The 13,722-nt window shown below is 34.4% G+C and overlaps 1 protein-coding gene across 1 annotated transcript; it reads left to right on the top strand.

The window, feature by feature from the left end:
* Positions 1 to 4,322: 4,322 nt before the first annotated feature.
* LOC129876238 (protein PIN-LIKES 6) lies at positions 4,323 to 10,955 on the top strand. The gene is made up of 11 exons (XM_055951612.1): positions 4,323 to 4,522; positions 5,087 to 5,507; positions 5,774 to 5,853; positions 5,939 to 6,063; positions 6,467 to 6,588; positions 7,033 to 7,242; positions 8,307 to 8,381; positions 9,063 to 9,163; positions 9,936 to 9,988; positions 10,112 to 10,306; positions 10,443 to 10,955. Exons 2-11 carry the CDS (start codon positions 5,316 to 5,318, stop codon positions 10,562 to 10,564), a joined length of 1,275 nt encoding a protein of 424 aa, XP_055807587.1. The 5' UTR covers positions 4,323 to 4,522; positions 5,087 to 5,315; the 3' UTR covers positions 10,565 to 10,955.
* Positions 10,956 to 13,722: the final 2,767 nt, after the last annotated feature.

Raw genomic sequence — 13,722 nt, 5'->3', positions numbered from 1 at the left:
ATGTTAAGTTGCCATTTTATGCTTCGAATTCTAACGCTCTTATGTCATTTGATATTATACATAGTGACCTTTGGACATCACCCGTTTTGAGTTCTTCAGGTCATCAATATTATGTCTTATTTATGGATGATTATTCTAAATTCTTGTGGATGTTTTCTTTATCGCACAAATCACAAACCTTTTTCATATTTTTAACTTTCAAGACATTTATTCGAACTCACTTTGAGCAGGACATCAAGAATATTCAATGTGATAATGGCAAGGAATTTGATAATAGCCCCTTTTGGGACTTCTGTAGAGCCAATGGTCTGTCGTTTTGATTGTCATATCCTCACATATCTCCTCAAAATGGGAAAGCCGAAAGACAAATTCATACGATTAATAACATTGTTCGTACCTTATTGGCCCATGGTTTCCTTCCTTCTTACTTTTGGCATCATGCTTTGTAAATGACAACTTATCTTCTCAACATCCTTCCTCATAAACTGGTAAACTATCAATTTTCTGTTCACATTCTTTATCTGAAGGATCCCTCTTATTTCTATCTTCGTGTATTTGGATATTTATGTTATCCTCTCATTCCCTCCACACTCATAAACAAACTTTAATCCTGTGTTTTTTTTGGGATATCCATCACATCATCGTAGGTATAAATATTTTGATTTATCATCTCAAAAAACCATCATTAGCCATCACGTAATATTTGATGAGACGCAATTTCTTTTTGCCAAGTTACATACTCTTCAAAATCACATATACCATTTTTTAGATGATGGACCATCTTTCTATGTGGTTCGTTATCTTACTATCTACACAAATCCATCGGATCACCGCCTTTCACCCGCACCGCTGCCAAATCCGCCGCGCCCAGCCAGCGGCTTTAGCCCCTCACCTGGGTAGATAGCTCCTTCGCTTCCTGCTGGGTCGGCCCCAACATCTTCCTCCTCTCTCCCACCTAGCTCTCCTCCTCCACCCATTCCCATCTCTCCCTATAGTCTACCCACCAATTCTGTTACTAGGAGTCAGCATATGATCTATAAGCCTAAGAGGTCCTTCAATCTTCTTACATCCGTCTCAAAGTCTCTTCTACCCCATAACCCTTTGTCTACTCATCGTGACCCAAATTGAAAATTGGCTATGGATGATGAATATAATGCTCTTATTCAAAATAAGACGTAGAAATTGGTGTCCCGTCCTCCAAATGTTAATGTTATTCGGTGTATATGGATTTTTGCTCATAAAGAAAAATCTGATGGTTCGTTTGAGTGACATAAAGCTCTCCAAGGCATGGCCGATTCATCAACTTGACGTCAAAAATGCTTTCATACATGGCGAACTCAAGAAGATTGTTTACATGTATCAACCTTTGGGCTATCGGGATCCTGATAGACCTAATTATGTGTGTTTGCTGAAAAAATCTTTTTATGGGCTAAAATAAGCTTTGCTGGCTTGGTATAAGCGATTTGCTAATTATGTTCGTACCCTTGGGTTTTCTCACAGTAAAATCAATCATTCCTTGTTTTTTTATCGTCAAGGTACTTCTATGGCTTATCTTTTATCTTATGTCGATGATATTATTTAACTGCTTCCTCTGATGTGCTCCATCGGTCTATCATATCGCTTCTTAGCTCCGAATTTACTATGAAGGATTTGGGCCCCGTTGAGTTATTTCGTGGGCATTGTTGTCACTCGTCATACAAGTAGTGTATTTTTATCTCAAAGGAAGTATGTGACCGAGATCATTGATCGAGCTAGCATGTCATTGTGTAAGCCATCTCCTACTTTGGTTTCTCTAAAATCGAAGCTTAGGGCTACTATGAGCATACCGTTTGAGGACCCATCTCTTTATCGAAGTCTTATAGGGGCACTACAATACCTCACGTTCATGAGACTGGATATTACTTATGCTGTGCAATAGGTATGCTTATTCATGCATGACCCACGTGATGAGCACATGAACGCTCTCAAGCGCATCGTGCGCTACCTACAAGGTACTTTGGATTATGGTCTTCACATTTATCCCTCTTCCACAACAACTCTTGTCTCGTATACTGATGTTGATTGGGGTGGGTGCCCCGATACACGACGTTTGACTTTGGGTTATTGTGTCTTTATGGGTGATAACTTGATCTCATGGTCTGACAAATGTCAAGCTACTTTGTCCCGTTCAAGTGCAGAGACAGAATATCGAGGGGTTGCCAATGTGGTTTCTGAGTCGTGTTGGTTGCGAAACTTGCTTTTGGAACTTCATTGTCCTATTCCACGGGCTACTTTGGTTTACTGTGATAATGTTAGTGCCATTTATCTGGCTGGTAATCCTGTTCAGCATCAACGCACTAAGCACATTGAGATGGATATACATTTTGTACGGATAAGGTGGTTCGTGACCAGGTTTGAGTGTTACATGTCCCCTTTCTTTATCAGATTGTAGATATATTCACAAAGGCCTTCCGTTGGTGTTATTTAAGGATTTTCGGGACAGTCTTAGCATTCGACGACCTCCCGCTTCGACAGGGGGGTGTGTTAGAATATATGAAAATATATTCTGACAGATTGTAACAGATTGTATATATTTAGTTTCTAATATAGAGATATTTAGTTTATTTAGTTCCTAATATAGAGATATTTAGTTTCCTTAATTATAGCCTAATTATACTCTTTTATTTGTGTATATAAACTATTGAGGTTAATGAAATAAATCAAGGGATTAATCTCTTTCACTGAAAATATAACATAAGTTTTAAATTCAAAATAAAATTTTTAACATAATACTACTCGTATGTCAAATTTCAACATAACGTATATAAATATGATTTAAAAGAAAAGAAAAACGTAAGTATATGCACTTTAATTTAAAAATTAGAACACGAATAAAATTATGCAAATGAAAAAAATAAACAAAGAATTAAAAAAAAGATAATACGAAAAATTGCATGAAATCACATGAAGTAAGGATTGAGAATGAGAACGAAATGAAATATAAAAAATAAAAAATAAAAAAAATATTTTTTTAAAAATATTAGAATAATAACAATAATAAGAATTTAAAATAATAATAAAAATAAATTAAAACAAAAAAATTAAAGAAAAAATTAAAAAGTAATCTGTCCCATTCCTTATCCTAATGAAGCAACTGAAAAAAAAGAAATGTAGAGAAGAATATCTATATAATAAAGCTTGCTTGCAATTACACCAATTTATAGCCCCCTCTCCCTTCGAGAATTAGAGAGTGTAATTATCCCCTGTCAATTACACTCAATTATTTGTTGATCATGTAACTACATGGTCAATCAAATATACCATACAGTGTAATTACATCAATTACACTAAATTCAATTACCATAATGGTTTTCCAAACAGGCCCTTATATTATATTTTAAACATCATTTGTTAATGAATAAAATTAAAATTAATTTGAAATAGCGAAATTTATAATAAAAATATTTGGCAACAGATTATTGCCACGTAAAAAGAAGAAGGAAAAGGTAAATGTTGTAGATAGAAGCCAAGTGTAAGTTTGTAAGTACTCTAGATTACGGAAGAAACGTCCAAATACATAGGGGCATTATCGTACATTCACACATTAGACATCATGGGTAAAGTAAAATGATAACTAAGGGCAATTTAATCACGAAAATTCTAAAATTTGAAATATATATATAAAAAAAATTCCAAAATGATATTATTTGGAAATTGAAACTTTTTTTTGACTATAAATCTCAATTAAAATTATTTTTAGATTTTTCTAAGTGGAGATTACACAATTTCCTCAAGAGCTAATTACATTATGTTTCTACTCTTTTTCAAATTATAATTTTTTTAAAAAAATTTGGTAGAATTCGAATACATTCCAAAACATCTTAATACATTGATTTCGATTTCGGATACATTCCTCAGCGTCTCGATAAATCGCATCTCGGCTTCAGATACATCACTCAATGTTTCGATACATTAAGTAAAATGATGTATCCGATTGATGCATCACGTAAAATGATGTATCCGAGAATAGGATAGAGTATGCATTTTTATAATTTTTTCAAATAATAGAGAAATTTAGAGAATATGATAAAATAAGTTATATATTTAGATAATTTTAATAATTTAAAATAAAAATAAAAAATAACTTTTTGATATATATTTTCTGAAATTTATGATCAAATATAATTTTTGAAATCTAACTCCGTAAAAAAATAAAAAGTATTTATTCATGACCAAAGGTCAGCAAAAAAAGATGAGGAAGTTTCCAAAAATCATGGAATTTCAACTCTGAATGTAATTGGGACAGCAAGAAAGGAGTTTTCGGGAAAGACCCAATTTGGGGTAAATGGGATACGTAACAATATAATATAAATTGAGACAAATCGCAATTATTTTTCTGAAAAACTCTCATTATTAAACCTTTTCAGATTCTTCTTACACCTGGGTTTCGGTTTGTTCATTTTAAAGCTCACAAAAAAGTGAAAAAAACCCATCAAGAAAGATACTTTACTCAGATTTTAGCTCTCTGGAAAGACAGTTATTGGTTCGTTCTTAGTCTTTTTATGTATTGTTTTGTTTTTTCGAGCTTCATATTTTACATATTCTTAACGTATAAGCTCTGTAATTGCATGTTTGTCGTTGATATGAGTTATTTGGGAGGTTTCTTGATTCTACGGTTAATTATTTACCATAATTTTTTGTTTTGCCGCGTGCCATCATTTCCAGTTTCTTGAAATTTCTGGTTCTTGAAATTTGGGATGAAAAAGGGAAATTTTAGCTGTTTTTCTTTTTGGCAGTTATGGGGTTTCTAAAATGAGTCTTGAAGTTTTAATTTGGTTTTCTCTTTGTGAATCTGAAGTTTGTTGATTTTTTGGAAACAATATCTCTACCTTTTATAGAGACCTCACTTGTGGGATTACGCGGGGTTTGTTGTTTTTGTTGTTGTTTGTGAATCTGAAAACCCCTTTTAAACCTGCAATACCTTATATTCACAATTCTTGCAAAAATTGTTGTAAATTGTTTTTTATTGCTGTGTCAACTTACTTTCATATAGCATTTTTGGATTTGATAATAATTAGAGCTTCCTTTCCTTTATTTGTACATGAAGGGAGCTAAACTGTTGGATAAGCTGAGTGCTACTTGCCAAAGATTTGAACTTTCTTGGTTTCTTGAACTGTAAGCTAGATAAAATTGCCATACCTTTGGGCTTGTTTTGTTTCTGTGATCTGTCTGAACAAGAACAGCAGGACCAACAAGACCGAAAAGGGAATTTGGATTTTGTCACTTTGGAGTGATACAGTTTCGCCTTTGAGGGAAGCAGTTAATAGGTAGAAAAGATGGATACGGTGCCGAGGTTGCTTTTTGATGTTCTGACAGAACCGAAACGAGGAGGAGAGTCTTTCATCACGTCAATTAAGATTGCTGTTTTACCAATTGCAAAAGTGTTTACACTGTGCTTCTTGGGATTTCTGATGGCCTCCAAGTATGTCAATATTCTTCCAGCGAATGGACGCAAACTTTTAAATGGGGTCAGTACTTGTTTTAGAATAATCTCTACTGAATGTTCAATCCTGAAATAGGAAATAGCTCAATGGAGTCCTCAATTATCTTTCTGATAGATGTTAAGAAGTTATCAATTCAAATTATTTTTAATATAGTTTGTAACATAATCATCAATTCAATTTTATGTGAGATGCTACGTGTTTTGATTCCCAGTGCAGTCCCTAATGACAAAAGTAGTAAGATTTAGTTTTTTATGTATCTCTAATAGATACTATTACATAATTTCATGCAGTTGGTTTTTTCACTTTTGCTGCCATGCTTGATATTCTCTCAACTTGGACAAGCCATTACATATGAGAAATTGCTTCAGTGGTAAGGATTACATTATATTCGTGCTTATTTTGTACTGCAATGCCCATTCTATATTATTTTCAACTGATGTTCTTCATTGTATCAGGTGGTTCATCCCTGTTAACATTGTTTTGGCCACCATATTGGGTTCTATTATTGGTTTAATTGTTGCTACGATAGTCCGCCCACCATACCCTTATTTCAAGTTTACCATTATACAGATTGGCATTGGTAAGTGTTCCATCTAAAGCTAGTTTCGTAGTTAGGAATCACTTATTTTCTGAAGTCTCTTTGATTTCTAATTTAATGCATATTACTGTCTTAAACTTCTCTAAATACTGGTATGAGTTGACTGTTATTTAGAGAAAATATTGCCTTAACTTGATAGGTGAAATATAAGTTGAATTATTCAGTTAGTTCTTCAATGTTTCCTTATTACAGCAACTGTGGCTGCTACGTGTGGCATGATTAAAACATGCGAAGCCTAGTTATTGTGTTTAGCATGACTGATAGCTCATCTTTCACTTTGCATCTTAAATGAAATTATTTCAACTCTATCTATTCTGTTTAATGTCTTGGCATCTGGAGTTCACTGCCAGATTCGTAAGCTTATGTTTTTCCCATTTCTATGCAGGGAACATAGGAAATGTTCCACTTGTTCTGATAGCTGCATTATGTCGGGACACATCAAATCCTTTTGGTGACTCTGAGATATGTTCGCGAGATGGAAATGCATACATCTCATTTGGACAGTGGGTATGTAAGAATTTGGGAGTTGATGTTTTCGAACTTTTTGTCATTCATTTAGATTAAGATAGTTTTAATAGGATATTTTCTTTATTATCACTTTGTATGTTTTTCCGCTATTGTTTGTTTTTGCATTTCCCCAACTTAAAATTCTGATTTTTCCTTACTTCCTCCTGACCAAAGGAAAGATGTCTCATCAAAGTTGACCAGTTTACTGCTTGACCAGCCAATGGGAGTTCCTTTCCACTCTGTTTTTTCTATTTAAAAAGCCCCCTCACCCTCTCGACCGCTGATTAAAAAATAAAAGCCCAGCCTTTGCATGGAAATCCGGTGCCTAATACAGAAGTTCACATGAAACATGGAACTTGAAAATGTATGGAAGTATCTGCAAACCTCTTTGAACTTCAAAAATTGCTTTAGCTGATAAAAATACTATTTGATAAACGTGTGTAGGTTGGTGCAATTATCCTCTACACCTATGTATTCCAGATGCTCGCACCTCCTCCTGAGGGTAGCTTCGACGTTGAAGATGCAAGCATTCCTGTCAAGATTCCTAACAAAGAAAGACTGCCGAGCCATCCATCAGGTAGTTCTGCAGAGCAAGTTCCGTTTCTTACAACAAATGTTGCACCAGCTGACTCTAGTAGTTCAAATAAAGAAAAGGTGAGAAAGACATTCTATGCTTAGATTATTTGCGCCTTTACTCATAGTTTGAGGCGTCGTGAGGTAGAAATAGTAATCCCTTTATGATGTGGAAAATACTATAGAACTTTGGCATTAGGGTAAGGCTTGCTATCGCTGAGGTGTCAGAAGTAATTTCTCTTGTTATAATTGTTGGATTTCGTGTTAATATTGCTAGTGCTTTGTAAGGGCAGCCTTTATTTAAGCTGAGGGTGGTCTTCAAAAACAAGCTCTCTATCTCTATGAGGTAGGGTTAAGGTCTACGTACGCTATGCCCTCCCCCAGATCCCACTTTTGGGATTACATTGGGTATGTTGTTGTTGTTGTTATTGCTAGTGCTTCACAAAATGAAATGCTATTTGCATATGACCTTCAATGCCTTATTCAGGAAAAAAATCAATGATTGTGGACCTAAGCTTCTCTCCATATTCAGAACTACCTTTTTCCTTCAAGAGATTCTTCTATGGAAACAAAAAATAATCAGGAATATACCCTTAAGGCATATACATGAATCATTTCAACTTTGAGATGAACAGAGCTTTTAAACTCCGAGCACAGTAATTTGGTTGCTTAGTTGAATGTAGGCTTCAAGTGATTAGCTAGATCAACGAGTCATGCTTAGTACATTCCTAATATTCTTAGTTTATACATTCCTAATTTTCTTAGTTTAGTTGCTTTTGCATAATGTTATTTGTGAGCTTATGATTTTGAATTTTGGCAGACTCCTGGAGCCTCAAATATCTCCATTTAAAGATCTTAACTTTGCATCCAGACACATGTTTCTTCTCTTTCATTTGTCAGTTTGATGAGATCATTAATGATGTCTCTTTATTGCTTCTAGTGGTTGAATTTGCGTCACGATAAGTGCTAAGTAAGGGTCATTTATTTTTGTTACAAGCTGATGTATTGAAAATGAAGGAAAATGAGTCTCTTGTGGGTTCCGGATTCCTTGATTCACTATGTGCAATGTGATACAATCTTATGGATACTGGTTTTGGTGGATGATCTTTATACTGGTGTTTGACTGCTCATCACTTTGCTTACAGGTTAAAGAGTTCTTTAAATTTGTCTATGAGAAACTGAAGCTCAAGCAACTAATTCAACCTCCTATTATAGCTTCTGTAAGTTCAATGGTCTTGGGATGGATCCATATATGCAGTTTCATTGACTTTTCTGTGTGCTCTATATTATAAATGTTACACATCGATAAATTATATAAGGAATCATCTCTATCCTGAAAAATGCTTTATCCTATGGTTTTCTATGCAAAAGTTTCATTCAGATTATTTTGTCAACTAGTATTATGTCACTTATGCTTGAGAAGGCTTTATTTTTCATTTTAGGCAATGCTTTCTCTCAGGATATCAAGGAAGACATGTGATGACCTTATATCCTGAACTATGAGTTTTTACTCCTTTGTCAATCAAATGCATTCCATACGGCTTTCCCGAGTTGCTAATTTAGAATTTCCTTTGAGTTCCCAACTTGCTGATGCGTTAATCACATACAAGAATGAGAAATACTGTTGCTCAAATGCTATTTAGCTGTGACATTTATTCAAGTAATTTTGAGATATCAATAACAAAATACTCTCCATGAATATTTTAACTGTTCGTCAATCTATCAAAAAAAAAAACTGTTCTTCAGATTAACAGTCTGAGTTGTGGGATATTTTGGGGGCCAAGGAGGAGCTGACATGCATAGTTCACTTATGTAATTGTATATTTGAGCAAATTCTTTATGCAGACTGTCAATTAGAACAACTTTCATGATAGTTGCTAACTTGTGTGTTCTTTCAACAGATCTTAGCGATCATCATAGGATGTGTGCCATTCCTGAAGCGCCTGGTCTTTACTACTGATGCTCCACTTTACTTCTTCACCGACAGCTGTTTGATTCTTGGGTAAGTTTTATTCCATTGCGGAATTAGTTAAAGATCAGCATAGACGAGACATGTCACCTAATGGTCCTGCAGCATGCTGGCTTAAGAGTACAACAACAACAACAACCCAGTGAAATCCCACAACATGGGGGTCTGGGGAGGGTAGAATGTACGCAGACCTTACTCCTACCAAGGTAGGATGGCTGTTTCCTGGAGACCCTCGGCTCAGTAAAAGCATAAATGCATAAAAAAATAAATAAAAAAATAATAATAATAATAATAAAAAAATAAAAAAAAATAGATAAGAATAGGAACTTAAAAGCTTTATTAGAAAAACAACAAACAAATAACGAATAGATAACAAATAAATACAAATAAATAAATACAAATAACAAATAACGATTAAATAAATAATGAAAGCGTCACAGGTAAAATAGAGTAATCAAAGCATAGAAAGTAATAAATAATAACATAAATAACAGAAATCAAAAGTCAAAGCGCAAGAGATCGTAATGCACTACTACGCCTATAAATAGAGAAGAATAACGAGACTATGAACTAGCCTTCTACCCTAATGTCAGTACATGATACATATTCCTTTGTGATAGCTTACATCAGCATATAATGCTAAAGAATTGGATTCGCGAAATCTGGTTTTATTTGTTTCTATTCTACTAGAATACTTTTACTTCGCTGAATTGACATATGCAATAATACTATTCTTCTAGTCTACTGGCGGAAATGTTGTTATATGCAAATGTTAATTAAATGTTGTTGTATTTCTTGTTATCAGGGATGCCATGATTCCCTGCATATTGTTGGCCTTAGGAGGCAATCTTGTTGACGGTAAGTAACAATTCTTTGTTTCCTTTGAGCTTATTTTTCCTCTTTTTTTGTTTATCGAGGATGTTTAAATTCTGATGTTCCAAGGTGCTCCTATTTACTGCCTTGATATTTGAATTTCTGCAGGACCAGGACCTGGAAGTTCAAAAATTGGTCTAAAGACTACTGCTGCGATTGTCTTTGGACGGCTGTGTTTGGTTCCTCCAACTGGACTTGGTATTGTCACATTAGCTGATAAGCTTGGCTTCCTTCCTGCTGGTGATAAAATGTTCAGATTCGTTCTTCTTCTTCAGTATACGATGCCCACATCCATACTTGCTGGTAAAATACCTTCCAAAACATGTCAGATATACGACTTTAGATGGAAAATGATTCTGCTATAGAACACTGTCGTCTTCTACTTTATTCAGTGTGTACTTTCGAAATGCACGTTTGATCCATTTTTTACGCTGGACAGGTGCTGTTGCCAACTTGAGAGGGTGTGGAAAGGAGGCAGCTTCCGTCTTGTTCTGGGTTCATATATTTGCTATTTTCTCTATGGCTGGATGGATTATCCTCTACCTTAACATACTCTTTTAAGTTACTAGGATCAACAATGTTTGCCACAGAGAGTTAAAACACGAGATATCGGCTGGGAAGCTTTTATTCTTGTCGAAGAGCTGATCATTGTTTGTAACCACAGAGAGAGATGTATCTGTTATTACGTAGGAATATATCTATACAAGTATAATTAGTCATGGTGTAGGAGTTAAACCAAGCTGCTTCTTATTTGTTCTTGGTTTCTTCTATTGTATACCAAGTTGGACTGGGCATTTGGTAAAGGCAAAGATGAGGCTTTATGTTCATTTGGGGGAAAAAAAACAAGTAAATTGTTTTTGTTTGTGGCATTTGTAATCAGAATACAATAACTTCTGAGTAATCAGAAAAATGCAATAGTCCTTGCTCTGTATAAATTTTCAAATTCTCGCGAGTTTGATCTCAACAGCACGGTTATAAAATAAAATAAAATTGTACAATGTTCTTCCCATGACAGCTATAGCTTATACTTTGGAAGGAGCTTGTAGTTTCAGACAAGTGTATACACGTAGTCACAAACAATTATACGTTTACAACATACTATGTGATTTTAAAATCTCTCTCATGATACTGAGAATTAATAGGCCTTAGCCTAAATCACCTATGTTACTCAAACAATATACCCTATGAAATCTCACAAAGTGGGTATGAGAGGATAGAGTGTATGCAGATGTTATTACTACCTCGTAGAGGTAGAAAGACTGTTAAAAAAGAACCCTGGCTTAGGTGCATCAAACACAAGTGAATGAAGAAGAAAACAATGGAGAAAGCATAGCGGTTAATAAAAAAAGTAGTGTAAAGTGTACAAGAGAAAAACAATAATAAGAACAAAATAGAGTGATAATCGAAATATAATAAACAACATATGACAAGAATTACAAGGGTACGACTAGTCCTAAGGCAGGCACTAGGCCTCCCCAAGGCAAGACAACACTTTATCACTACTAACCTTCTACCCTAATATGCGACTTTCACTTCTTCCTATCTAAAGTCATGTCCTCGGTACTATGAAGTTGTGCCATGTCTTATCTATTCACCTCTCTCCAAAAAAATTTCAGCCTACCCCTACCCTCCGCGAACCCTCTACAACCAGCCTCTCGCACCTCCTCACTAGGGCATCATCGCACCTCCTCTGCACATGTCCAAACCATCTTAGTCTCGCTTCCCTTATCTTATCCGCCACAGAGGCCACTCCTGCCTTGTCCCTGATAGCCTCATTCCTGATCTTGTCAATCCTAATATGCTCACACATCATCTCAACATCTTCATCTTTGCAATATGCTTCTTCTGAACATATGAGTTATTAACTGATCATCACTCCTCCCATACAATAAGGACGATCTAACTATCACTCTGTAGAACTTACCTTTAAATTTAGCTGGTACCTTCTTATCATATAAGAGTGTAGAGGCAAGCCTATATTTCATCCATGCCATCACAATGCGATGTGTGACATCATCGTAAAATCACCTACATTACTTAAATTCTTTAAAAATATCATTGAACCGGTGTCAATTCCCTAATTCCATAAAAAAAACTAACACTTCTCGGTAAATTGGACACACCTGACATAACATTTGATGTAGATGAGGATGCAATGTACAAAAGAGAACCCTTGGATAAGGTATTGAGTATGTTCCTTCTATGCAATACAAGTGTATTTACTTTAGCAAGACCAAATGTGTTAACTTTTGCAAATTTAAGAGGCTATTAATAGTGCTCCTTTTTATTTTGGGAAAGTTAATGGATATATCATATATAGTTTGGTCAACTAATTTACTAATATGAATGAAATATACATCATTTATACAATGATTATGTATATTATAGGTATATTTAGTATAAATATACATAATCTACTAAATATACATAATCTATATATGTATTTTGTAAATTAGTTGACCAAAATATTTAGAACCGTAATTATTCCTTTTATTTACTTAAAAGGGATTATCTTAAGTGTATTCTCCAAAGAAAAGGGACCATTTTGATCCTTTCTTCCCACTAATATTGTCTGTCAAAATAGTGTAATGATTTTTCTGAGAAGAAACCAAAAGATGCTTAATATTCTGATCTCGAAGAACTTTTTTATTATTTCTCATTTGAAGTTCGATATTTGCATTGAAATTCGATTAAAATTTAAAGGACTAACAATGCTTGTATCTCGTATATAAGAGATTGTTTAAAATTGATTACTTTATCTATCTAAGCAAACATAGCTACTATAAATACATAACCTACTAATACTTTTAAAAATTACGAAAACCCAACTACACTTTCAGGTTCGCCTCTGTCACTTTCTCAGGGTCTTTTTCTTTTCAGATTCTCTCCCCCTCCCTCCTCTCTCCCTCTCTCATCCTGCAATCTTTTTCTTTGAAAAAAATCTAAAAAATAGAGCTCTTTGCGAACCAGATGGGGAAAGATGTTATTATGAATATAGGAACAAGATGAAACTGACTGAATTCATTATTGGAGAGAAATTGAAGGTGTGATCATCTCAATTATATGAGAATTTGTTACCATATGGCGGTAACTTTTGAAGGCATTGAGAGACAATGAATGTATTAGTGCATAATTGATATTGGATACATGTATCTTCTTCTTCTAATAAGTATTCTGGAGTGCATCTCCCCTTATTGATGAATGCATCGGTGCATATTTGATACTAGGTATATATATGGAATGTTTCATCTTTTTTTAAGTATGTATCTATGCACAAATACACTCAATATAACAACGTATATTTGATATTGGATACATGTATAATACTTAAAATTAAAATTGTGAAACATAAATACAAAGTGGGAGAGAGACGAGAGAGGGGGAGAGTGGAGCAAGAGAGGAAGGAGAGAGTATTGCAAGTGAGATATAGTATATACAATTTGAAATTTGGGAGCACCACCCTTGAATGAGCCCTTCGATGGGTAAATCGAAATTAGGCGGAGCTTCACGGGCTCCGGACACTAGATGAAACCCCCAAAAAAATAAATCCAATTTAAAACTAAAACACATTATGTAAATATTGAAAAAATCTCGTTTCATATAATATCGTGCTTGTGAAATTTTCTCTTTTTAATTTACCTAAAGATAAGAACTATGTGTTTACATCCCATTGTGGTGTAATGGTTCAACACATCTAACTTTTTATTATTGTTATTATT

The sequence above is a fragment of the Solanum dulcamara genome, chromosome 12, assembly GCF_947179165.1.
Source record: "Solanum dulcamara chromosome 12, daSolDulc1.2, whole genome shotgun sequence".
NCBI lineage: Eukaryota > Viridiplantae > Streptophyta > Magnoliopsida > Solanales > Solanaceae > Solanum > Solanum dulcamara.
The sequence above is the reverse complement of the archived record's forward strand: the minus strand, read 5'-3'. Positions and strand labels throughout refer to the sequence as shown.

Coding starts and splice junctions, on each gene's coding strand:
- LOC129876238 (XM_055951612.1), top strand. CDS start 5,316: ATGGATACGGTGCCGAGGTTGCTTTTTGATGTTCTGACAGAACCGAAA. Junction 5,854..5,938: donor TATGAGAAATTGCTTCAGTG/GTAAGGATTACA, acceptor TCATTGTATCAG/GTGGTTCATCCCTGTTAACA. Junction 9,989..10,111: donor AGGAGGCAATCTTGTTGACG/GTAAGTAACAAT, acceptor GAATTTCTGCAG/GACCAGGACCTGGAAGTTCA.